The following is a 24988-nucleotide window of genomic DNA, read 5'->3' as shown; positions in this document are numbered from 1 at the left end:
TTAAAAATAAGTTTTCTGGCCAGGCGCGGTGGCTCACGCCTGTAATCCCAGCACTTCTGGAGGCTAAGGCAGGCGGATCATGAGGTCAGGAGATCGAGACTATCCTGGCTAACATGGTGAAACCCCGTCTCTACTAAAAATAAAAAAAAAATTAGCCAGGCGTGGTGGTGGGTGCCTGTAGTCCCAGCTACTCAGGAGGCTGAGGCAGGAGAATGGCGTGAACCTGGGAGCTGGAGCTTGCAGTGAGCTGAATTCGCACCACTGCACTCCAGCCTGGGCAACAGAGTGAGACTCTGTCTCAAAAAAATAAAAATAAAAAAACTAGTTTTCTACAAAAGCAGAAAGTACACCTGAAAAAGATAAATAGAAGAAAGTTTTCTCTTCCAGATATGTTTGGCTAAAACAGCCATTTTAAATAATTAACCTTGAAGAAGTTAATTACAGAACCTAATTTAAAATTTTTGGATGATTTCATGTCCTTCAAATTATTAGTAACTTTAACATATTATATTCTTTTGTTACAATTTTCCCAAATAACACTAATGGGTTTAAGGTAATCCTGACACACATTCCAAAGATGAAGATACTAAAGATTTTCTTGCACAAATGGAAAAGATCTTATGGAAATGATATAAATCAATGAGGGAGTTAATAAAACAAATAAAATGTAAAATAAGGTACCTATCATCCAAAATGAGTGTCTAAAACCAACGGTATACATACAACTCTCAAACATCACTCCAAAAACTATTAAATAAAAACAACTATGTCAAAAAGTATTAGGTAACTCTTTAGCCCCTACTCAGATCTCACAAGACATTATAACTACAAATTCAATTTAATTTAAATTCAATGGAATCAATATTTATTAATAGTCTATTATATGCCAGATAATCTGTTGGGTGTTATGAGCACTTCAAAATTGGGTACGACATATTCTCATTTCTGAAGTTTACATTATTATTGAAAATGTTTTACAGTAAAAAGGTTCTGGTTACTAAACAAAGGCCAAATAAATTAGTCAATTTCATGCAAAGAATCCTTTGCTTCTCACCTGGATAATAACAGATGCTTGTCTCAGATGGAGGAAATGCTGCCTACATAGCAAGACCCTGAACCATCGCTGCAACAATATGATTCTGCGGAGTACCTCTTGGTGAAGCAGATCTTGTAAGTGCTGTCGTTCCTGCTCCTTTAGAAAGACCTACCAAAAGGAAGAAAGATGAGGAATGCAGCTTAAGAAGAAATGAGAAATTTATTTCATGAATCATCCATGAATCATCCTTTCTGTGATAAGCTTTTAGAGAAGAACAAACATAGTGGCAGGCATGTAAATGAAGTACTGATAAATATTCCTACAGATTTATCCAAAGTAGTCATTCTCAAATTGAAATGGAGATAGTACAATACGGAAGGTGAGCTGGGTGTGGTGCTACATGCCTATACTCCTAACTACTCAGAAGACTGAAACAGGAAGGTTGCTGAAGCCCAGGAGTTCAAGTTCTACAGCAAAATAGAGACCTGGTCTCCAGAAAAAAAAAGACAAAGAAAAAAAGGAAGGTAAGGAAGGGAGGAAGAAATGACAAGGCAAGCAAGAATATCAAAATTCCAGCGCCAGAGATTAAGATACATTACTCCATTGGGGAAATCACTGCTATGAGTAAATGTATTACTGGTAATAAGTCATATTTTTCAAGGGTGTTGGGGTGGGGAAAAAAGTTGAAAACCATAGATCTTGAAGCTTGAATCATATAATGAATAAACCAATTATAACAGTCTTTTTGAAATCCAGCGTGCATTAAAAGCTTCTCACTGTCCAAAGCTATTAATAAGTTTATTTTATTTACTCTTTCATTCCACTAATGTTTAGGGTTTGGGAGGCTGCAAAGGTTAAAGAGACATATCTCTTTAGAAACAGGAATTATACCTCTCATTTGAGAGCAAGTAGATATTATATACCCAAAGAGGAAGATAGTAAACTAATAAGGGCCAGAGACAAAAGATCTCACCTGAGTAACACAAAGAGTTGAAAATAATAATAAAGGCATGCACAGGAGACAATGGGACAATTAATCTCCATAAAAAAGATATTAAGTAATGTGAAGCCACAATATGAAGGTTCTCAAAAAAGAGAAAGATGTTTGGATTTAATGAGGAGGTTATCAGGGGGTTATTATCAAGCAGGAGGCAGACAAAAAGAACTAAGTATATTAAGATAATTTTAATATTATGAGTAGAATAAATTAAATGGAATGACAAATACACTAGAATCAGATAAGTAAGCTGTTCACTGTATAAGCAATGTAGATGAGAAGAGATAACGAATAAAAATAAAATGGAAGCAGTAGTAATGGAGAAACAGAAAGCGATGTGAGAATCTCTTTGTAAAAGAAAAAAAAATCCCGAAAACTTTGTGAAAGGATTAAAGTTAAAGTGAACGGTATGCCAAAGACAATTATGGTTTCTAGACTGAGACACTGGAAAAAAGGTGACAGAGAAATAAAGTATTTGATAAATTTAAGAGCAGATGAATCGGGATATGGTCACCTTGGGCAAGCTGGCTTGGAGATTACAGTAGAATATCTATGGAGAGATGATTTTTAGGCAGTTAAAATTATAGTCAGAACTAGAGCACTGGCCAGAGCGCTGTGATTAATATTGACTACATAATTAAATAAAAACCTGGGCCTAACCAATTGTCTTCTGATATCTGATTCACTGTCTTTTTAATAAACAATCTCATAGGCAAAAATTATTATTTTTTAAATAAATGCACTCAATTTTGACCAGAGTTATACAGATTATATTTACCATGGTTTTTCCAACTTGATAATTATCTGGATTAAGATTTATTTTCCTGAAGAAATCCTGAATGTTAAATTTGGATGGAATAATATTTCGGGGAAGAAGTACATGGAAGTGGCTCACAAAATCCTGAAAAATAATTAAAAAATATTGTAAAATCAGAGAATAGTGTATGCAAACAAGACCTTAAACTAATTATCATTTTATTAATCTTTTATCTTTCTTTTAAACAGGGTGAAACCAAGAAGTGCATGTTAATTTAAGATATAATAAAAGGTTAATTCGAAAACATAAGAGGCGGAGAAAGATACTGGGTTCTACATATCGTGTCATCAAAAGGGAATGAGAGGAAAAAAAAGGGCAGAGGTTAATTATCCCTTTTGAGAAAGCTTTATAAAAGACCAAAGAAAAAGTTATTTAAAAAGAACCTAAAATTTCTATCAGGAAAAAAAAAAACAAACGTGGCAGGATGGGGACAGGGTATCACTGAGAATGAGGCTTTCCGTCCTAGTAACAGCAAAGACTTGCTCAGTTGCTAAACAGCTTCAATATAATTTCCATACCCATAGCAGCAATTGCTGATAAGAGTAGCTGTGAGCCTTGCTGGCAGCTTACTATGAAAGAAAATCCTGCTGAGAAAACTTTAGGGAAAACCAAATGGAATCTTTTCACTAGATAATTCTCATTGAACTATTTCAGTTACTGGAGAGGTCAGTGCAAAGAATTATTATATCAGGAGTAAATTTAGTATTAGCAAACATTCTGTTCAAACGAGAATAGCCAAGTACTGGATTCTATTATAACAAGCTTAATGAGATTGCTGCCATTCAATCAAAGTAAATACTGTCTATCCCTCTTCAATTCCGTATACAAAACGTGAAATGGAAAGGAAGAATTAAGGGAAATAAGCCCCAAAGAAATAATAAGCAAGATATGTGAGAATCATTTACTTGATGTGTCTAAATATGTAACTATCACTATAAAAACAGAACCTGGAAAGAGTATTTGGAGCTGTATCCTGATTGGCGAATTCGAACTGTTTCCAGCATCCCGGTGTATCGAAGCTGTCTAAGTACCAAGGCATCATTGAACCTTAAGGGCAGCTAAAGCAAATGGAAAAAAGATTAACCCAGAACAGTAGATCTCCAAATTAATTATCTGTTTATAAGCATGGCCAACTGTTGAGTATCTAGAGATTGACTGGAGGTTGTCTGGTTAAGATATATAGTAACTAAGCTGATAGGTAGGGCAAGCTCACCTCTCAGCTGATAGCTTCAGAAAAGTTCTGACTGCCCAACCCTAGGGAAAAGAGAGAAACCAAGCTTCCAGGCTTCTCTGGTTGTGAAGAGATAGGACCTTAAAGGCTCAAAAAGAATGTAGTCACCCACAGAGGCCACATAGTCCAATCACTACAAAATCTGTAACAAGATAACCTACAACTGGGTGTGGTGGCTCACGCCTGTAATCCTAGCACTTTGGGAGGCCAAGGTGGGCTGATCACCTGAGGTCAGGAGTTCAAGACCAGCCTGGCCAACATGGCAAATCCTCGTCTCTACTAAAAATACAAAAATTAGCCGGGTGTGGTGGTGCACACCTGTAGTCCCAGCTATTCAGGAGGCTGAGGCAGGAGAACTGCTTGAAACCAGGAGGTGGAGATTGCAGTGAGCTGAGAGCATGCCACTGCACTCCAGCCTGGGTGACAGAGTAAGACTCTGTCTCAAAAAAAAAAAAAAAAAAAAAAAGAAAAAAAAGAAAATTCTTTTCTGACAGGACTTCAAGAGGTATTTGCTTCTCAAATTCTGGGTGATGCTAAATCAAATCCATATAAACACCTTACAGGCAGGGAAGTGTGGAAAAATCCATGAAAGTGTTTATAACATACTATTTTCCTTATAAATATTATAGTTAGTGCTTCCCCTCCACTTATTCTGCTTAAAAGTATTTAAAGTTCAGTTTGAAGTAAGCTGAGGTATGTGCTCTCATTTATAGGACATTTTTACCTTTTCAGCATTAGAGCGAATGCATTTTACAAAATATGGTTCTGCTTGACCAAGTGTTTCCATTAGCTTGCTTAATGATGCCTGCAACAGAAAGCAATATAATTATCATACTCTCCCATTCCAAACTATTAACAAATAATTTATAAATATAATCAATATGCTGGCAAAACACTCAAAAAGTAGAGGCACACATAGAAAGAGGTTTGTTTTTGAAAAGCACATTGTGTATATTCTCATACTGGTTAAATTATGGATAATTAAGGACAAAGATGGTAGTTTAGTATTAAAGCAGATAGCCTGGAAATAGTAAATATTGCAGATGTTTTCAGAATAATCAAATACAGATTTTTTTTCACTTTTCTTCATATTTCATCAAACAATTTTATTCAAACTCATGTATCCTACAACTTTTAAAATGATTCAGGAGGGTATCCAGTAAGGAAGTACTCCCTTGCTTTACTTTAAATGTCTACAGAGTATGTAATGATATCCCCTTTTTTATTCCTGATAATGGTAATTTGTACATTCTCTGTTTCTTCCTGATTAGTGGCTAGAAATTTATCAACTTTTTGATTTGCTTAGCCCAGGCATGGTGGCTCACGCCTATAATCCCAGCATTTCGGAAGGCTGAGGAGGGCGGGATCACCTGAGGTCAGAAGTTCGAGACCAGCCTGGCCAACATGGTGAAACCCCATTTCTACTAAAAAAATACAAAAATTAGCCAGGTGTGGTGGTGCCTGGCTGAGGCATGAGAATTACTTAAACCTGGGAGGTGGAGGTTGCAGTAAGCCAAGATGGTGCCACTGCACTCCAGCCTGTGCAACAAAGTGAGACTCTGTCTCAAAAAAAAAAAAAAAAATTTGGATCTGCTTAAAGAACCAGCTTTTGGTGTCAGCGTCCTTTTTTTTTTGTCTATTTTTCTGTTTTTCATTTCATTGAATTCTGCTGTTATCTTTATTATTTACTTCTCTCTGCTTGTATTGGGTTTCATATATTCTTTTTATAGTTTATCGAGGTAGAAATTTAGATAATTGAATTGAGACATATCTCCTTTTCTAATAAAAGCATTTAGTGCTATAAATTAACCTTGGAGCACTGCTTTAGCTGCATTGCACAAATTTTGATATTTCATTCTATTTAAAATATTACAAAATTTTCCTTCCTCTAAAGAATGTATTATTTAAAAGTCGCTTTTACATATTCTAAATATTTGGGGATTGATATCTTTCTTTGATTTCTGGTTTAATTCTATTATAAATATAACATTTTGTATGATTTTAACCCAAAATTGTTAACGTTTTATGGCCTAGTTCATGATCTACCTTGGCAAGTATTTCATGGGCACTTAAAATGAATGCATATTCTGCAATTGTTGGTTAGGTTGTTCTACAAATTTCAGTTAGGTCAAGTAGGTTAATCGTTCTATTTAAGTCTTCCATATCCTTCCTAATTGTCTACTTACCCTATCAATTACCAAGAGGTATGCTGAAGTTTCCAAGCATAACTGCAGATTTCTCCATTTTTCTTTTAATTCTATCAGTTTTTGGTTCAGGTATTTGGGAGCTCTGTTATTAGATGAATATACATGTAAGACTTGGTAAATTGCACCTTTATCACTATGAAATTATCTCCCTTTATCCCTGGTAATTTTCTCTGTTCTGAAGTCTATTTTGTCTGACTCTACTATAGACACTGTAGCTTTCTTTTGGTTTTTGTTCACATGGTTTATTTTTTTCATTTTTTAACCCTTTAGTATCATTGTATTTAAAGAGGTTTCTTGTAGATAACATACAGTTAGGCATTATTTTATCCAATCAGATAATATCCAATTCTTTTTTTTTTTTTTTCTTCTGAGACAGTGTCTTGCTCTGTCGCCCAGGCTGGAATGCAGTGGCACGATCTCAGCTCACTACAAGCTCCGCCTCCCAGGTTCATGCCATTCTCTTGCCTCAGCCTCCCGATTAGGTGGGACTACAGGCCCCACCACCACACCTGGCTAATTTTTTTTGTATTTTTAGTAGAGACGAGGTTTCACCGTGTTAGCCAGGATGGTCTCAATCTCCTGACCTCGTGATCTGCCCGCCTCGGCCTCCCAAAGTGCTGGGATTACAGGCATGAGCCACCGCGCCCGGCCGATAATATCCATTTCTTAATTGGACTGTTTAGAGCATTTACATTGTTAATAATTAGTATGGTTGGATATAGGGCTACCAATTTTATTACTGGCCTTCTGTTTGTCCTCTCTCATTTGTTCCTCCCTTCCTCCTCTTACTCTCTCCCTATTTAAAATAGACTTTTGGGGCAGTTTTAGGTTCATAGCAAAAATGAGCAGAACATACAAATAATTCCCATATGCCCCTTTAACCTCACATGCACAATTTCCCCTATAATTAACACCTTGCATTAGTGTGTTATATGTGATGAACCAATACTGACACGATTATTAACTATAGTCCATAATATGCATTAGGGTTCATTCTTTATGTTGCACATTTATTGAGTATATTTTATGGTTCCATTTTAGTTCTGCTATTACCTTACTAACCGTTAACTCTTTTTTAAAGGATTATTCTAGGATTTGCACCTTTATCACAGTCTACCTTCAAATAATACTATACCATGTTCTGTATAGTGTAAAAGCTTAACAACAGTATATTTCCACTTAGCCCCACTTTAGTGTTTTGTGATACTTTTATTATATATTTTATTTCTACCCCACAATATACTATTATTTTTGTTTTCTATAGCCAATTATTTTAAAAAGAGAAAAGGTTTTTTTGTTATGTTTTTTTTCTTGAGATAGAGTCTCGCTCTTTTGTCCAGGCTGGAGTGCAATGGTGCAATCTCAGCTCATTGCAACCTCCACCTCCTGGGTTCAAGTGATTCTCCTGCCTCAGCCTCCCAAGTAGGTGGGACTACAGGCACCCATCACCATGCCTGGCTAATTTTGTATTTTTAGTAGAGATGGGGATTCACCATGTTGGCCAGGCTGGTCTCGAACTCCTGACTTTGGGTGATCCGCCTGCCTCGGCCTCCCAAAGTGCTGGGATTACAGGTGTGAGCCACCACGCCTGTCCAAGAAAACGTATTTTTAAAATATTAGCCTACATTTCCATCAATCTGGCACTATTCATGTTTTGTGTAAATTCAAATTTCCATGTTGTTTTTCCCATCATTTTTCTTCCAGGTTTAAAATTTCTGATATTATAGATCTGCTGGTAATAAATTCTCTCAGCTTTTTTGGTCTGAAAATGTCTCTACTTAACCTTAGTTTTTAAAAGATACATTCACCACACATACAATTCTAGGGTGACTTTTTTTCTCTTTTTGGCCTTTTAAAGATATCACTCTTGTCTTACGGCTTTGATAGTTTCTGATGATGTTCACTTAGTTACACAAAATGTCTCTTTTCTCCCTCTGGCCAAGTTTAAGATGCTCTCTTTTTAACTGGTTTTAGCAATTTGATATAATGTGTCTTGGTGTGTTTTTGTTTGCTCTAACTGAGGTCTACTGAGATTCTTTGATCTCTGTAGTTTTTTTTTTTCCATCAAATCAGAAAATATTTTGGTCATTATTTCTTCAAATACGTTTTTCTGTGCCCTCCTCCCTTTCCTCTTCTGAGATTCCAACCACATCTATGTTAGACTGCATCATATTGCTCCATAAGTTATTGCTATTTTCGTTTTTTTACATCTTTGTTGCTTTCTCTGGGCTTTAATAAACTATGACTTCAAATGTACCACTTCTGAGCTGTCTAACAGATGTTAATCCAATTTAGCTTATTTTTTATTGTCAAATATTACGGATTTAATCTCTAAAAGTTCCATTTGAGTCTTTTTCATATCTTCATTTTTTTCATTTTCATAATACAAATGGCCCTTATTGGTTGCAACAGGCAGTGAAAGAAAGAGAGGATAGAACAACTCCAACTCCTGAGGAAGTGTCCAGAGACTCTGTCATCACCTTCCAAAATAAAAAATCTATTTTGTTCTCATCATGTATTCATGTTTTTTGTTATATCTTTGGGCATATTTAAAAGATACATTATAGCTAATTTGACATTCTTACCTACTATTTACATCATCTCCATCATTTTAAAGTCTGTCTCTGATTATTGATTTTTTTCCCCCTTGTTATGGGTTATTTTTTTCCTCTTTGTCTGCCTTGTAATTTCTCTTTGGATGTCAGACACTGTGTTTTACATTGTTGGATTTTGTTGTATTCCTTTTAAAGAGTGACAAACATTTTTCTTAACATGCAGTTAAGTTACTTAGGATCAGTCTGATTCTTTTAAGACTTAATTTTTAGTTTTGTGAGAGCAGGGCCAGAGCAGCCTTTACATTAGGACTATTTTGGTCCCATTGCTAAAACAATGTCTTTCTGAGGATTCTACCTAATGCCTCATGTAGTAAAAGGTCGTTTCACTCTGGCTGATGAGAATAGAACTACGCCTCTAATCCTGTATAAGTACCAGAAATTGTTAGGTCTACAGGATTTAGGTGATTAGAATAATCATTCTTTCCCCAATCTCATGGAATTTTAACCCACATATGCACAGATTAGTAGTCAGCCACAGAGACTCAAGGAGACCCCTCAGCAGATCTCTAGCTCTTTCTCTTCATACAATTTCCTTCTCCTCTTTACTCTGCCTCACAAATTCTAGTTGCCTCTACCTTTCTATCTCCATCTCTTCAATTAGCAAGACCACTGTCAGTTGTTTGGGTTTCCTCTTCCTGAGCCGTAGCAAATTATCTTTAGGAGTTCATCTGGGGCTTTCCTCATTTATTTCCCCTATTCTCAGAGATTGGAGTCCCGTAATGCTTACTGTCTATATCTGAAAATATTTGACTCATATCTTTTGTCCAGTTTCTGGTTGTTTATAGCAGAAGGGCAATTCTTACATCAATTAATCCTTTATGAGTTCTATGATACTATTTTCATGAAAATAAGCATTCAAGGAAGGGCACAAAGACAGCTGGGTGCCATCCATTTTGACCACTTGCAATGTAGTCATATGTTACTTGGTTTCCTCACCTTTATAATAAATATAATAGTAATTATCCTAGAATAATTGGAGAAAAACTTAGACAACACCTATTAGAAAATGCGTATGTGTGAATTTTTGGCAAAGGGCCTGGAAAACATACCGTACATTGGTCATTATCTATGGATGGTAGATGACTTTCACTTGTTTTTGCTCATCTATATTTTCTAAATAATCAAAAATTAACTCATTGCTTTTGTAATAACGGCCGATTAGAAATATTAAAGAGGACTCTTTTTCTAAAAATTAAATATAATTCATGAATATAAATTGAGAATATGTAAATTTGGAAGGATTTTAAAAGACACAATAGGATTGTGATTATAACTAAGTTTTTATTGTACTAGCTATATGGTATTCTTCAGATTAAAGAATGATTTCGGTATAAATGGCATCTGTAAAAGATCCAAGGTTACAAAACAAAGGACACTTAACAGCTTAATAATTCTACCTTTCATAATCACGAGATTAATGTTCCCTTTTCAGACACTGAGCTCACCAAATTACCTTTTGACCAGAATTTGGCTTCCCACGTGGGTTTGCTAATCAGGAAGAAATATGCTAATAAACTCAAAAATTGTATTAAGTCTGCTTATGACTTACATTTATGTTGTATATTAATAAACTTATATCACAACATGACTTTTTTTCTATAACCCATTAATCTTTGCATTTCTAATCTACAAAGTGAACATCCAGACTCTGGATTGTGAGGACAGCAGCAAGGTAAAGACAGACTTCCCCAAGCACTATCTTCTCATTCTTCCCAACCAAATGCCATTAACCCATATGATTATTAAGAAGGATTTTTAAAATTCATGGCAGTGATTTCTTTATACCCAATTCCCTTTCCTTTAAGCTTATTTGTACATAATGAGTTATTTGGCTCCTTGGTCTTGCTTTTTCATTTTTTTTTTTTTTTTTTTTAAAGAGAAAGCATGTGACCAAATAGCCTTCACAGATTCAAATTTTTCTTTAGACCTATGGTGAGAATTATCTAAAATAAAATGACATTTCTAGCCCACAATTTGAAGAACTGTGCTTATAAATCAAACAAGATCATATACAATGATACATTAGTAGATACTTTATGTTCAAACATCCTAGCTGTAAAAGAAGCATTTTAAAAAGTGTTAACATATACAGATATACCTATCACGAATAAGGAATTTTATTCAACAGTGAACATTGCTTCTGTGATATAAACATGAAATAGAGTAAAATTATGCAAAGCATTGTTACCTACCAGATATTTTGCTTACTTTCATAAATATCTACCAAATGAAAAGACCTTAGGAGATAGATGATTTGAGAAGAATGGAAGAGGCAATTTAAAAAGGAATTTGAAAAAATTGTTCTGGAAGAAATTTGGTTAACTATTATCATATTTATTCCTAAAAGCCCAAAAAAAGAACTGGATTTCTATTTATACAAAGGTAAAATAAATACACAGAAAAAAAAACCTTCAGCCTCATTTAGTTAACTATCGACGGTAGCGGCATGAGGTTTAAGCACGGAAAAAAAAATACATCATTATGCTAACAGTGACATTATCTAAGCAACAGGGTTTAAAGGCAGATTTGTTTATAACATCAATTTTCTGTTTTCTCCTCACACTGAAAATAACAAATATTGAGATATCCATTATCCAGACATATGTGGATGAAAAACAAAGGCATCTGACTTTTTTTTTTCATCTTTGGTTCTTCTTTCCAAAATGATCAGTAATATATGGCTTTTTAGTCACATAAATTAAAATCCCATTCGGGTATCCTGCAGATCACTTTAACCTTTCAACGACAATCTGAAAAATACAGATTCTTATTTGTTTTAAGCAAAACAAGAAACAACCTGAAACTGGGCACTGATGCTGGGAGGTTTTTTCTTCTTGTGTAAATGAAGAAGAGACTTGGTAATGCGATCTTGTAGTGTCAGTCTTGTCAGGTGCTTTAAAGAATTTACTTCTAGCAAGTGCTGAAAGAAGAGAAAAAATAAATTGCTCACATAAATTAATCTAACAATAAGCCAAAATTCTCAGCCAGTTTTCATCATTTCCTATCTATATGATCATTTCCCATCTTAAATGACTGTAATGAATATGAAAGACTGATATCCAACATTCATTCTATTCTCCTGTCTTCCTCTAGAAGCTAGAAAGCTAAAAAGAAAAGTACACTTCACAAACTCTCTTGCATCTGGAGTTCTGGATATGGTTTAAGTTTACCAATAAAAGGCCCACATGTGAAACTGGGAACGTATAACTGAGGCAGAGGCTCTGACTACTAGTTCTGCTTCTGCTAGCAAAAATGCACATACTTTATGTACTTTTTTTCTGTGGTTCCAGCATCCAGGCACTAGTTTTGTGAATGCTCAGAGGCAGAGTGCAGAACATTTGTGTTGTCATCACAACTATACTAAATGCAACTTAGCCCTGGAGCAAATAGTTGTAGCAGTTTCTTCCAGATGGCTAAATTACACCACAGGCAGTATATACCACAAGTAGCAGCTGCACTGACAGCTTCCTGATTTCCTAGCTTTCTAATTACATCTAGGGACATTTCTGCAAATGTTATTTTAACATGTGACTTCTAATGATTTTGTAAGTGCCTACTTAATTCCCTTTCTCCTTAAAAATATCTACTGTAATTACTGTTATCTCAATCCTGACTCACAGAGACAACAATTAAATACCAGGGCGACAGTTGGTGTGCCAGGGACATACACAAAAACAAAGTAGGCTGGGCATGGTGGCACACGCCTGTAATCCTAGCACTTTGGGAGACCGAGGTGGGCAGATCACAAGGTCAGGAGTTCGACACCAGCCTGACTAACATAGTGAAACCCCGTCTCTACTAAAAATACAAAAATTAGGCAGGCATGGTGGCGCGTGCCTGTAGTCCCAGCTACTCGGGAGGCTGAGGCAGGAGAACTGCTTGAACCCGGAAGGCAGAGGCTGCAGCGAGCCGAGATCGAGCCACTGCACACCAGCCCGGGCAACAGTGAGAGACTCTGTCAAAAACAAAAAACCAAAAAACCAAAGCATAGTCCCCATTAACCCTCATCATGATGTACTACACTATAAATTAGGAAAATAGGAGTTAGACCTGAAGCAACTAAAGTATACAAAGTAAAGACAATACAAAAGTATTTGGGAGCTTTTTGAGCCAATCATAATTTTTTAAACCACACAATATTTATGGTAGTGAGTTTGTAAATGAAAAGAATATATCTATACAGACGTAAACTATACGTTATTTAAAAATAAAAAGTCAATGTATGAGAAACAAAAGATTGTGTTAAAAACATGACAAATTTTCAAGCCTAAAGGTATTTATTTTGACAATATAAACATTAATAAAACCATGCAAATTGAAAGAAGTACAACACACACGTAAACAACCTGAATTAAGGAAATGTTATTTCCTACAAATGAAAAGGCTTATTATCTGTATGTAAAAAAAAAAACTTTTAAAAATTCTTAAAAAGACAGATACCACAATAAAAGAAAGGGCAAAGATTATCTGACGAGGCAATTCTCAAAGTAAAAATGGCAAGTAACAAAACCACAATCCATTCAATCTCACTTGTATTGAAGGAAAATGCCATTTCTTTTAAAAGAGGTTTTCTGCATCAGATTGGCCAATACAATTAAGACTGACAAGCGCCAGTATTCATGAGGTGGTGGGGAAATAGACATATACTATATACTCACTGTTCTTAGGAACATTCCTAATTATTATAACTTTCCTGACAAGAAATTTCACATCTAGATATTTATTCTAAGGAGTTATCAAACAAGATCTATGTTGTTTATAACAATATACTTCAAAAAATAGTGAAAAATTATAGATATGCGATTATATAGAATTATTTATATGAAGTATGCTTCATTTACACAACTGAATACTCCACAGCTCATAAAGTTACTATAAATCTATATTTCCTGGCATGGGAAAATATTTGCAAACACTACTGATCAAAAAAAATAGCCATGTAAAACAACATACATGTAAAAAGGGCATTTGTGCTAAATATTAGACAGTTTTTGTTTTATTTTTATTAGCACTTTCGAATTATCACAGCTTCATGGTATGTATATTCATGAAAAGTAATTTTTCATACTGGTCAAGAATCAATTAGAATAATTTATAGGTTACCCTTACGTAAAAACACATTAGCATTGAAGCCTAAAATAACTCCCCCACTTCCACTTTTAAGACACTATTGAGAAAAAGACCTTGGAAATAAAGTTTGAGTTTAAATTGTTTTTCACTATGAAAAAAACACCAGAGGGACTATGTAAAATAAAATAACTATTAAAAAATCTTTGCTGTCATGTATATTGCAAAAGTTTGAAAAACCAAACATGACATTCATTTCTGCCTCAGAGTCATTCCAATTTTTTTCATTTGCTTGGAATACTTTATAGCCAGGCCCTCACAAGACTTGGTTTTACTTGGCACTGAATTTGTAGTTTAAATGGAACTTTCTTAGAAAGCTCTTGCTTAAACACTGAAAAAATAGCCCACTTCTATGTCAATTACATGTCACTTAATTTTCAACACTGCACATAATATCATCTAAATTATTTTTTCGTTTATTTGTTAATTTGTATATTGTCTTCTTTTTCTCTAAAAAATAACCTTCTGGAGTGCCACGCACTGTGACTCAGGGCTATAATCCCAGAACGGCCAAGGCAGGCAGATCACCTGAGCTCAGGAGTTGGAGACCAGCCTGGACAACATGGCAAGGCTTCATCCCTACTAAAAGTACAAAATTAGCCAGGCGTGGTGGCGAGTGCCTGCGGTCCTAGATATTCGGGAGGTGGAGATAAGGGAGGACTGCTTGAGCTCAGGGGGCAGAGGCTGCAGTGAACCAGGATCGCGCCACTGCACTCCAGCCTGGGTGACAGAGCGAGATACTGACTCAAAAAACAAAAAATAAATAAGAGATAACCTCCCAGAGGATTCTGACTGTACTGTTCATCCCTGTACTCTCAATATCTAAAATAGTGTCTGGTTTAGAGCAGGATTCAATAAATATTAGTTTGAATGAATTAAATACTTAGCAACTGGCCAGGTGTGAGGAGGCCGAGAAGACTGGATCACCTGAGGTCAGGAGTTCGAGACCAGCCTGGCCAACATGGCGAAACCCCATCTCTACTAAAAATACAAAAATTAGCCAGGTATGGTGACAGGCGCCTATAATCCCAGCTACTCAGGAGGCTGAGGCAGGAGAATCGCTTGAACCCGGGAGGCAGAGGTTGAAGGGAGCTGAGATCGCACCACTGCACTCCAACCAGGGCGACAGAATAAGACTCCATCTCAAAAAAAAAAAAAAAAGCTAGCAAATAATGAACTTTGAGCAATGCTTTCCCTAACAAGTGGAGACCAGACTTCTTCCCATATACCTAACAATAACCTGGTCAATCAACAAATGTTCAGGGTTATTACTAAAGGTCAGGCTCTGCTGTAAGTGCTAGGGATACACTGCATTCAAGTCCAGGCTATTAGGACATTTAAAAATAATTCAATCGCGCATAAGGTTTACGAAAAAAAGACAAAATAGGACCATAAATCTACAGGTAAAGGGATACAGAGTTATTTCCTTTCTTAGGGCTTCAGTTCCTTGTCTACTTCATTCTTTTCTGAATTCCATCATTATGGTTGAGTTTATTAAGCTTAGTTAACCAGTTTATTATTTTTTTCAACAATTATCTACCACTGGCCGGGCGCGATGGCTCAAGCTTGTAATCCCAGCACTTTGGGAGGCCGAGGCGGGCGAATCACGAGGTCAGGAGATCGAGACCACGGTGAAACCCCGTCTCTACTAAAAATACAAAAAAAATTAGCCGGGCGTCGTGGTGGGCGCCTGTAGTCCCAGCTACTCGGAGAGGCTGAGGCAGGAGAATGGCGTGAACCCGGGAGGCGGAGCTTGCAGTGAGCAGAGATTGAGCCACTGCACTCCAGCCTGGGCGACAGAGCGAGACTCCGTCTCAAAAAAAAAAAAAAAAAAAAAAAACAACAACAACAAAAAACAATTATCTACCACTTGCTGTGCAAGGTGCTGTAGGCAAAAAGATTAATAAGATACTGCTTGAATATAGTCTAAATGTTTGAGTCTCCCAAAATTCATATATTGAAACCTAATACTGGTGTGATAGCATTAAGAGGTGAAGGGGAGGGGCCCTTGGGAAGTAGCTGGGTAATGGTATTAGTACCTTGATAAAAGAGGCCCAAAAGAGCTGCCATGTTAAAACACATAGAAGGTATCATTCCATGAGGAGTGGACCATCACTAGACATCAACTCTGAAAACTTGATTTTGAAATTCCCTGCCTCTTGCACTGTAATATATTTATTTTGTTTATAAATTACCCAATCTAAAACATTTTATCATAGCAGCCCAAACAAAGGCATTTCTCATGTTATTAAAAAGGACTAAAATGGGTAATAAAATTAACTTCAAGGCTGGGCACAGTGGCTCACACCTGTAATCCCAGCACTTTGGAAGGCCAAGGTGAGCAGATCACTTGAGGCCAGGAGTTGGAGACCAGCGAGGTCAATATGGCAAAATCCTGTCACTAGTGGAAAAAAAAAAAAAATAGCTGGGCATGGTAGTGCATGCCCATAATCCCAGCTACTTGGGTGGCTGGCGCACAAGAACTGCTTGAACCCAAGAGGCGGAGGTTGTAGTCAGCCAAGATCGTGCCACTGCACTCCAGCCTAGGTGACAGAGTGAGACTTTGTCTTAAAAAAATAACTTCAAGATTTGAGCCTAAGTGACTATAAAAATGTACTAGGGGAGCAATACAGTAAAATTACTTTGAGCATGAATTTTGAGACAAGGAAGATATCAAAGTACAAATGTATAACTAGACAATGCAGCTTTCACTAAAAGAATGTAACTAAAAAAAATAGGTCATGTTAGAAAAGTAGATCTAATACAGGTGACAGTTTCAAGTTATGAGGGAATAAATTCTAACAAGAAAAGTACTACCAAAACAGAGCTACCATCTTGTGGAAGGATGAACTTGATTGAGCTCATGAAAGCTGCCTCTGCATTTCAAGTGGATGCTTGTCTGAAGCAAACTAGGCTAATTTGTTATCCAAAAGGGAACAGCTGTGTGTCATCTCAAAGTTGTACAAACTAAGTGCTGACTGTGGCTCCTGTCAAGAGGTTTGATGGAAAAGCTCCCTGTAATAACAAGGATCTCAGATCATTTTGACTTATCCTGCAAAACCCAACCTAGATGTCATCCCTTCCACCCACTCCTTCCCCCGCACTCCATTCCCTAACTCATCCCTACTTCTTAAATAGAGAACTTAGTCTGGGACCAAATTAGGGAGTTGAGGATATTTGGTCTCCTACTATATACTCAAAAAATTCCTCAGGATAGGGATACATCTTATCTAGCATAGACTGTGCAAACAGAAGATATTTTTAATAAAAAGTTAAAATGAATTAAAAGTAGTAAGAAGTTTAAAAGATATATATTCAATAAGTAAAAAGGTCAAAAAGTTAGTATGAGTCTAAATTCCTTTCCCTCAATGATCTTTTTTCCAATAGCTTTACTGAAACAAAATAAGCTGCATGTATTTAATGCATACACTATAAGTTATGACATATTTATATAGCTATGAAGCCATCACCACAATCAAGATAATGAACATATCCATAGCCCCTAATGCTTTCTTTGTTCCTTCTCCCACTTTGCAACTCCTCTCTTTTCCCTAAAGACTGCATGCTGCTTCCTGGCAATCTTTTATTATTCTTTTTATTTTTTGAGAGTGGAGTCTTACTCTGTCGTCGAAGCTGGAGTGCAGTGACGTGATCTTGGCTCACTGCAACCTCCGCCTCCCGGGTTCAAGCAATTCTCCTGCCTCAGCCTCCTGAGTAGTTGGGACTACAGGCGCATGCCACCACGCCCAGCTAATTTTTTGTATTTTTAGTAGAGACAGGGTTTCACCATGTTGCCCAGGCTTGTCTCGAACTCCTGAGCTCAGGCAATCTGCCCACCTTGGCCTCCCAAATTGCTGGGATTACAGGCGTGAGCCACCGCACCCGGCCTCTGGCAATCTTTAATCTACTTTAGGTCACTGTATATTTTTGGTTTTTCATCTTTTTTAAAATGACAAATAATTGTATAATTTATGGGGCACAATGTGATATTATGACACATGTATACATTGAGTAGTGATTAAATCAGGCTAAATAAAATACCTCACATACTTATTTCTTTGTGGTGAGATCACTTGAAATTTACTTGTACGCAACTTTGAAATATATAATACATTATTATGAACCATACTCAACTTGCTACGTGAAAGATCACTAGAACCTGTCTAACTGAAACATTATCCTTTGACCAGTGTTGTCCCTTTCCCATCCCACCCTTACACCCCAAGCCTCTGGGAATCATAACTCTATTATATACTGCTATGAGTTTGGCTTTTTGTTGTTGTTATGGTTAAAAGAAACCTTTTATTTAAAAACAATATGACATTTTAATTTTAGTTAGCATTCATTAAGTAGCCAGTTTTTAATTCCTGGGGAGCAAATATGTATAAATATCAAGCACTATATAATTGATAATTACTAATGTACTTAACATTAGATAATTAAGTTAGTATCTTCCTCCTTTCCGATTTGTATGCCTTTTATTTCTTTCTCTTGCTTACTTGCTCTGGCTAGGACTTCCAGTACTATGTTGAATACAGAAAGTGGTGAAAGCAGGCATCCTTGTCTTATTCTAGATCACAGAAGAAAAGCTTTCCATTTTTCCTTGTTTAGTATGCTGTCTGTGAGTCTGTCGTGTGGTCTTTATTATGTTGAGGTACATTCGTTCTGTCTATATCATGAGAGTTTTTATCATGAATGAGTGTTGAATTTTGTCAGATGCTTTATCGGTGTCTATAGAAATAACTGTATAATTTTTTTCCCTTAATTTTGTTAATGTAATGTATCACATTTACCGATTTGCATCTGTTAAACCATTCTTGCATCCCTGGGATGAATCCCACTTAGTCATGATAAGTTATCTTTTTAATGTGCTACTCAATTTGGTTTCCTAGTAGTTTGTTGAGGATTTATGCATCCATGTTCAATCAGAGACACTGTCCTATAATTTTCTTTTTTGTTGTGTTCTTGTCTGGTTTTCTTATCAAGGCCTTGAAAATAAGTTTGGAAGAATTCTCTCTTCTCCATTTTTCTGAAATAGTTTTAAAAGGACTGAGACTCATTCTTCTTCAAATGTTTGGTAGAACTGAGCAGTGAAGCTGTCAGGTACTGGACTTTTCTTCGATGGGAGACTTTTTATTACTGATTTGAACTCATAGTTGTTACTGGTTTCTTCAGATTTTCTATTTCTTCATGATTCAATTTTGGTAGGTTGTATGTGACTAAGAATTTACCCATTTCTTCTAGGTTTTCCAAATAGTTGGCTTATAGTTGTCAGTAATAGGCTCTTATGATCCCTTATATTTCTGTAATATCAGTCATAATGTCACCTTCTCACATCTCTGAATTTACTTGAATCTTCCTTTTAAAATTTTGTCTAGCTAGAAATTTGTCGATTTTTATCTTTTCAAAACACTAACTCTTAATTTCATTAACGTTGTGGATTTTTTAAGCCTCTATTTCACTTATTTCTGCTACGATCTTTATCATTTCTCTTCTTCTATTAACTTAAGGTTTATTTTGTTCTCATTTTTCCTAGTTCCTTGAGGAATAATGTTACTGGTGGTTTACTGGAGATCTTTCTCACTTACTGACATAGACAATTATTGCTATAAACTTCCCCATTAGAACTGCTTTTGTTGTAGACCATAGGTTTTAGTACATTGCATTTGCATTCTCATTTCTTTAAATTTTTTTAAATTTCCTTTTTAGTATCTCCTTTGACTCATTTGTAGTTCAGAAGCATGTTGTTTAAAAACTATTTCCATATAGTTTCTAAAGAACCTATTATTGATTTCTAGTTTAATCCCTTGTCACAAAAGATACTCCCCAACTTGAAATTTTGTTTTTTATTATTATTATTTTTGAGATGGAGTCTCGCTGTGTCACCCAGGCTGGAGCCCAGTGGCAAGATCTTGGCTCACTGCAAGCTCTGCCTCCCAGGTTCATGCCATTCTCCTGCCTCAGCCTCCTGAGTAGCTGGGAATACAGGCGCCTCCCACCACACCCGGCTAACTTTTTTGTATTTTTAGTAGAGACGGGGTTTCACCGTGTTAGCCAGGAGGGTCTCGATCTCCTGATCTCGTGATCTGCCCACCTCGGCCTCCCAAAGTGCTGGGATTACAGGTGTGAGCCACCGCCCCCGGCCCCCAATTTGAAATTTTTTAACTTATTGAGACTTGTTTTGTGGCCCAACACATGATATATCTTGAAGAAAGTTCCATGTGCTAATGAAAAAAATGTGGGCCAGGTGTGGTGGCTCACGCCTGTAATCCCAGCACTTTGGGAGGCCAAGGTGGGTGGATCACCTGAGGTCAGGAATTCGTGACCAGCCTGACCAACATGGTGAAATCCTGTCTCTACTAAATACAAAAAAGTAGCCAGGTGTGGTGACACATACCTGTAATCCCAGCTATTTGGGAGGCTGAGGCAGGAGAATCGCTTGAACTCGGGAGGTGGAGATTGCAGCGAGCCGAGATCATGTCATTGCACTCCAGTCTGGGTGACAAGAGTGAAACTCAGTCTCAAAAAAAAAAAGAAAAAGAAAAAAATGTGTATTCTACAACTGCTGGGCAGAATGTTTTGTAAATGTCTGTTAGGTTTATCTAAAGTACAGTTTAACTCTATCGTTCTTCACTGATTTTCTGTCTGGTTGTTCTATCCATTGCTGAAAGTGGAGTGTTGATGTCCCCTATAATTACAGTATTGCTATCTCTCTCTCCCTTTAGGGCTAATAATTATTTCCTTCACATATTTGTGGGTGCTTGGGTGTTGGTTGCATATATATTTACAATTGTTATATCCTCTTGCTGAATTGACCCCTTTATCATTATATAACGGCCTGCTTGTCTCATTTTACAGTATTTGACTTGAAGTCTATTTTATCTGACAATAACTATAGCTACTTGAGCCCTCTTTTGGTTTCTTTTGTGTATAATATCATTTCCCATTCCTTCACTTTTCATTCTATGAGTCTTTACAGGTAAAGTGATTTCCTTGAATGCATCATATGTTGGGTCTTGTTCACTTATTCATTCCACTAGTCTGTATCTTTCAACTGGAGAATTTAATGCATTTACATTCAAGGTCATTATCGATAGGTGAGGAGTTACTCCTGCCATTTTGTTAATTGTATTCTAGTATATATATATATATATATATATATATATATATATATATATCCTTTCTTCTCTTACTATTTATCTGTCTGTTTTGGTGGTTTTCTGAAGAGCTAAGCTTTAATTCTTTTCTCTTTCTTATTTACATATCTGCTGTCGTTTTGTTCTTTCAGGTTACTATGAGGCTTACATTTTAAAATTCTGTATTTATAATGGACTATTTTAAACAGATAACAACTTTGCATACAAATATTCTAGACTTTTATCCCCATCCCCCCACAATTTACAACTTGCTGCCTTAATTTACATCTTTTTAAAATCACGTGTTACTTAACGTTTAATTGTAGCTACAGACATTACTTCCCATTTTGAGTTATAACCATCATACTAGAGATTTAAAAGACTATATGCCACCATTACATTAATAATATATTCTGAGTTTGAAAGTGAAATTACCTCTAACGGTTCTAAATTGGATTCCGAATTTACTTCTACCAGTGAGTTTTATTCTTTTGCATATTTTTATCATGGTAGTTATCTTATATTTCTTGTGTCCCTGTATTGACCTGTGCCATTTGGTGAAACAGCTGCCTCTTCCAATTTTATGGGGTAACTCATAAGAAGACATTTTCTGTAGATGGATCCTAAGGTGGTAAATGGGTAGGGTGCTTTAGCTTTGGTTCTAGGTAGGTGCAGCAGTGTAGTCTCTGTGTAATTTCTTTACCTGTAGTCAACATCCGATGTTACTGCCTCAGTGACTTAGGCTATGGGTGTTTACAAAGTTGGTGTGCTTTTCCAGTACTATGTTGGTGCCACCAAGCAAGCCAGTCCTCTGGTCCTGGGGCACATGCGCAAGGCATGAGTGACAGTTCCAAGCCATGCACAGTGGTATATGCCTATAATCCCAGCAACTTGGGAGGCGGAGGCTGGAGGATCACTTGAACTGAGGAGTTCAAGTCCAGCCAGGGCAACATAATGAGACCCTGCATGTTTTTGTTTGTTTGTTTGTTTTAAAGTGCAGTGGGCCAGACACAGTGGTTCACGCCTGTAAACCCCCACTTTGGGAGGCCGAGGCAGAAAGACTGCTTGAGGTCAGAAGTTCAAGACAAGCTTAGGCAACACAGTGAGATCCTGTCTACCAAAAATAGAAAAATTAGCCGGGCATGGTGGTGCATGCCTGCATTTCCAGCTATTGGGAGGCTAAGACAGAAGAACTGATGGAGCTTAGGAGGTAGAGGCTGCAGTGAGCCACGATCGTACTACTGTACTCCAGCCTGGGTGACAATGTGGCTGTGGGTAAAGCCGCCACGCAAGCTATATTGATGCCAAGGATGTATGTCCAAAGCATGGTTGTTCAAGCAAATGAAAAGGCAGTGTCACCAGGAGCAGAGCTACCAGACAGCCTGGCCCTCAGACACTGCAGGGTACACATGCAAAGCATAGTGGTTCTGTAGGTTTCAGAGGTGGCATCATTGGATACACACCAGTCCATTGGCTCTGGAAGGCACACACAAAATGCACCAGTTCGGCCAGTTGTAGGGACAGCGTCATCAGGGGTGGGGATGCTGGGTGGGCTGGTCCTCAGGATGTAGGGTAAGAGTACAAATCCACTCGTCATGGGGCTGGCGTTGGCAAGAGTGGGGCTACCAAGTGGGCCCATCCTCAGGCCCTCGGGGAGGGCACAAATCCAATGATCACAGGAGCTGCATTGTCAGGGGTGGGGCTGCTGGGCAGGCTGATCCTCAGGCCCTAAGACATTTCTTTGGCAAAATGTCTATTTAAGTCTTTTGGCTTTTTTTTTTTTTTTTTGAGAGAGTCTCGCTCTGTCGCCCAGGCTGGAGTGCAGTGGCACAATCTCGGCTCACTGCAAGCTCCACCTCCCGGGTTCACGCCATTCCCCTGCCTCAGCCTCTCCGAGTAGCTGGGACTACAGGTGCCCGCCACCACGCCTGGCTAATTTTTTGTATTTTTAGTAGAGACGGGGTTTCACCGTGGTCTCGATCTCCTGACCTCGTGATTCGCCCGCCTCGGCCTCCCAAAGTGCTGGGATTACAAGCGTGAGCCACCGCACCCGGCCCTTTTGGCTATTTTTAAATTAAATTACTTGCTTTTCTGCTATTAAGTTGTTTGGACTGCTTATATATTCTAGACATTAACCCACTGACAGATGCATAGTCTGCAAATATTTTCTCCCATTTACAGTTTGTCTCATCATTCTGTTGATTAGTTCCTTTGCTGTGCAGAAGCTTTTGAGTTTGATGCAATCCCATTTGTCTATTACTGCTTTTGTTATCTGTGTTTGGGGGGTCATAGTCAAGAAATCAATGTCCAGACGAATGTCACAGAGTTCTCCCCCTATGTTTTATTCTACAATTGTCCCTCAACATTAATGGGGATTGGTTCCAGAACCACGCTGAGATAACAAAATCTGTAGATACTCAAATCCCATGGCCAGCCCCGCAGAACCCACAGGTACAAAAAGTTGGTCCTCCATAAGGGTGGATTTTGCATCTCACAAATACCATATTTTTGATCCACATTTGGTTGCAGATGTAGATCCCGCTGATATGGATGACTATATTTATTTTTTAAAACCCATGTATAAGCGGACCTGCACAGTTCAAACCTGCATTCAAGTTTAACAGTTTCAGGTCTTATATTTAAGTCTTTAACCTACTTGGGTTGGATTTTTTATGCGGGGTGAGATATGGTCCCAATTTCATTCTTCTACATGTGGATATCCAGTTTTCCCAACATCATTTATTGAAGAGACTATACTCATTGTGTGTACTTGGCACCTTTGTTTAAAGTCAACTGACCATAAATGTACGGGTTTACTTCTGAGCTTTTAATACTTTTCCATTGGTTAACGTATATTTTCTTCTGCCAGCTCCATGCTGTTTTGATTACAATATCTTTGTAACATATTTTTAAATCAGGTAGTGTGAGCCTCCAGCTTTGTTCTTTTTGTTCAAGATTGTTTGGCTGTTTGGGGTCTTTTGTGTATTCATATGAATTTCAGGGTTTTTTTTATTTCTGTGAAAAATGAAAATGGAATGTTACAGGGATTGCACTGAATCAGTGAATCACTTTGGGCAATATGGAGATTTTAACAATATTAATTTTTCCAACCCACTAACACAGGATATCATTTGTTCATTTGTGTCATCTTCAATTTCTTTCATCAATGTTTTATGATTTTTTTTGTACACAGATTTTTAACCTCTTTGGTTGAATTTACATAAAATAGTTTATATTTTTTGATGCTATTGTAAATGGGATGGTTTCCTTAATTTGTTTTTCAGATAGTTCATTTTTAGTTTATAAAATACTACTGATTTTTAGGCTGGGTGCAGTGGCTCGTGACTGTAATTCTAGTACTTTAGGAGGCCAAAGAAGGAAAATCATTTGAGGCTAAGACTTTAAGACCAGCCTGGACAACACAGAGAAAGAAGATTCCATCTCTACAAAAAAAAAAAAAAATTAATAGCCAGATGTGGTAGCATGCACCTGCAGTCCTAGCTACTGAGGAGGCTGAGGTGGAAGGATTGCTTGAACCCATGAGTTCAAGGTACAGTGAGCTACAATCATGCCACTGCACTTTAGCCTGAGTGGCAGAGTGATACCCTGTCTCTATTTGAAAGAAAAAAAAAAAAAGGCAAGAAACACTGCTGATTTTTGTATGTTGACTTTGTATCTTGAAGCATTACTGAAATACATTACGGAATTTATGTATCAGTTCTAACAGCTTTTTAGTGGGGTCTTGAGGATTTTCTATATAACGTTATGTTGTTGACAACCACAATATCACTTCTTCCTTTTGAATCTGGATGCCTTTTATTT

General features: G+C 37.1%; 1 protein-coding gene across 5 annotated transcripts in view; it reads right to left on the bottom strand.

Moving 5' to 3' along the window:
• Nucleotides 1-24988, bottom strand: part of MYO9A (myosin IXA) — a 300363-nt gene that overhangs the window by 74833 nt on the left and 200542 nt on the right. For all 5 annotated transcript variants that reach the window (XM_055277888.2, XM_055277886.2, XM_063638792.1 and 2 more), the window contains 5 exons: nt 11701-11823; nt 4806-4886; nt 3798-3908; nt 2812-2934; nt 1055-1204 (listed from right to left, as the gene is read on the bottom strand). In XM_055277888.2, the coding sequence (XP_055133863.1) occupies nt 1055-1204; nt 2812-2934; nt 3798-3908; nt 4806-4886; nt 11701-11823 (588 nt within the window). The remainder of the gene's footprint in view (nt 1-1054; nt 1205-2811; nt 2935-3797; nt 3909-4805; nt 4887-11700; nt 11824-24988) is intronic.

Source organism: Symphalangus syndactylus, chromosome 5 (assembly GCF_028878055.3).
Source record: "Symphalangus syndactylus isolate Jambi chromosome 5, NHGRI_mSymSyn1-v2.1_pri, whole genome shotgun sequence".
Classification (NCBI taxonomy): Eukaryota; Metazoa; Chordata; class Mammalia; order Primates; family Hylobatidae; genus Symphalangus; species Symphalangus syndactylus.
Note: the sequence above shows the minus strand (reverse complement) of the source record. Positions and strands in the feature narration are given on the sequence as shown.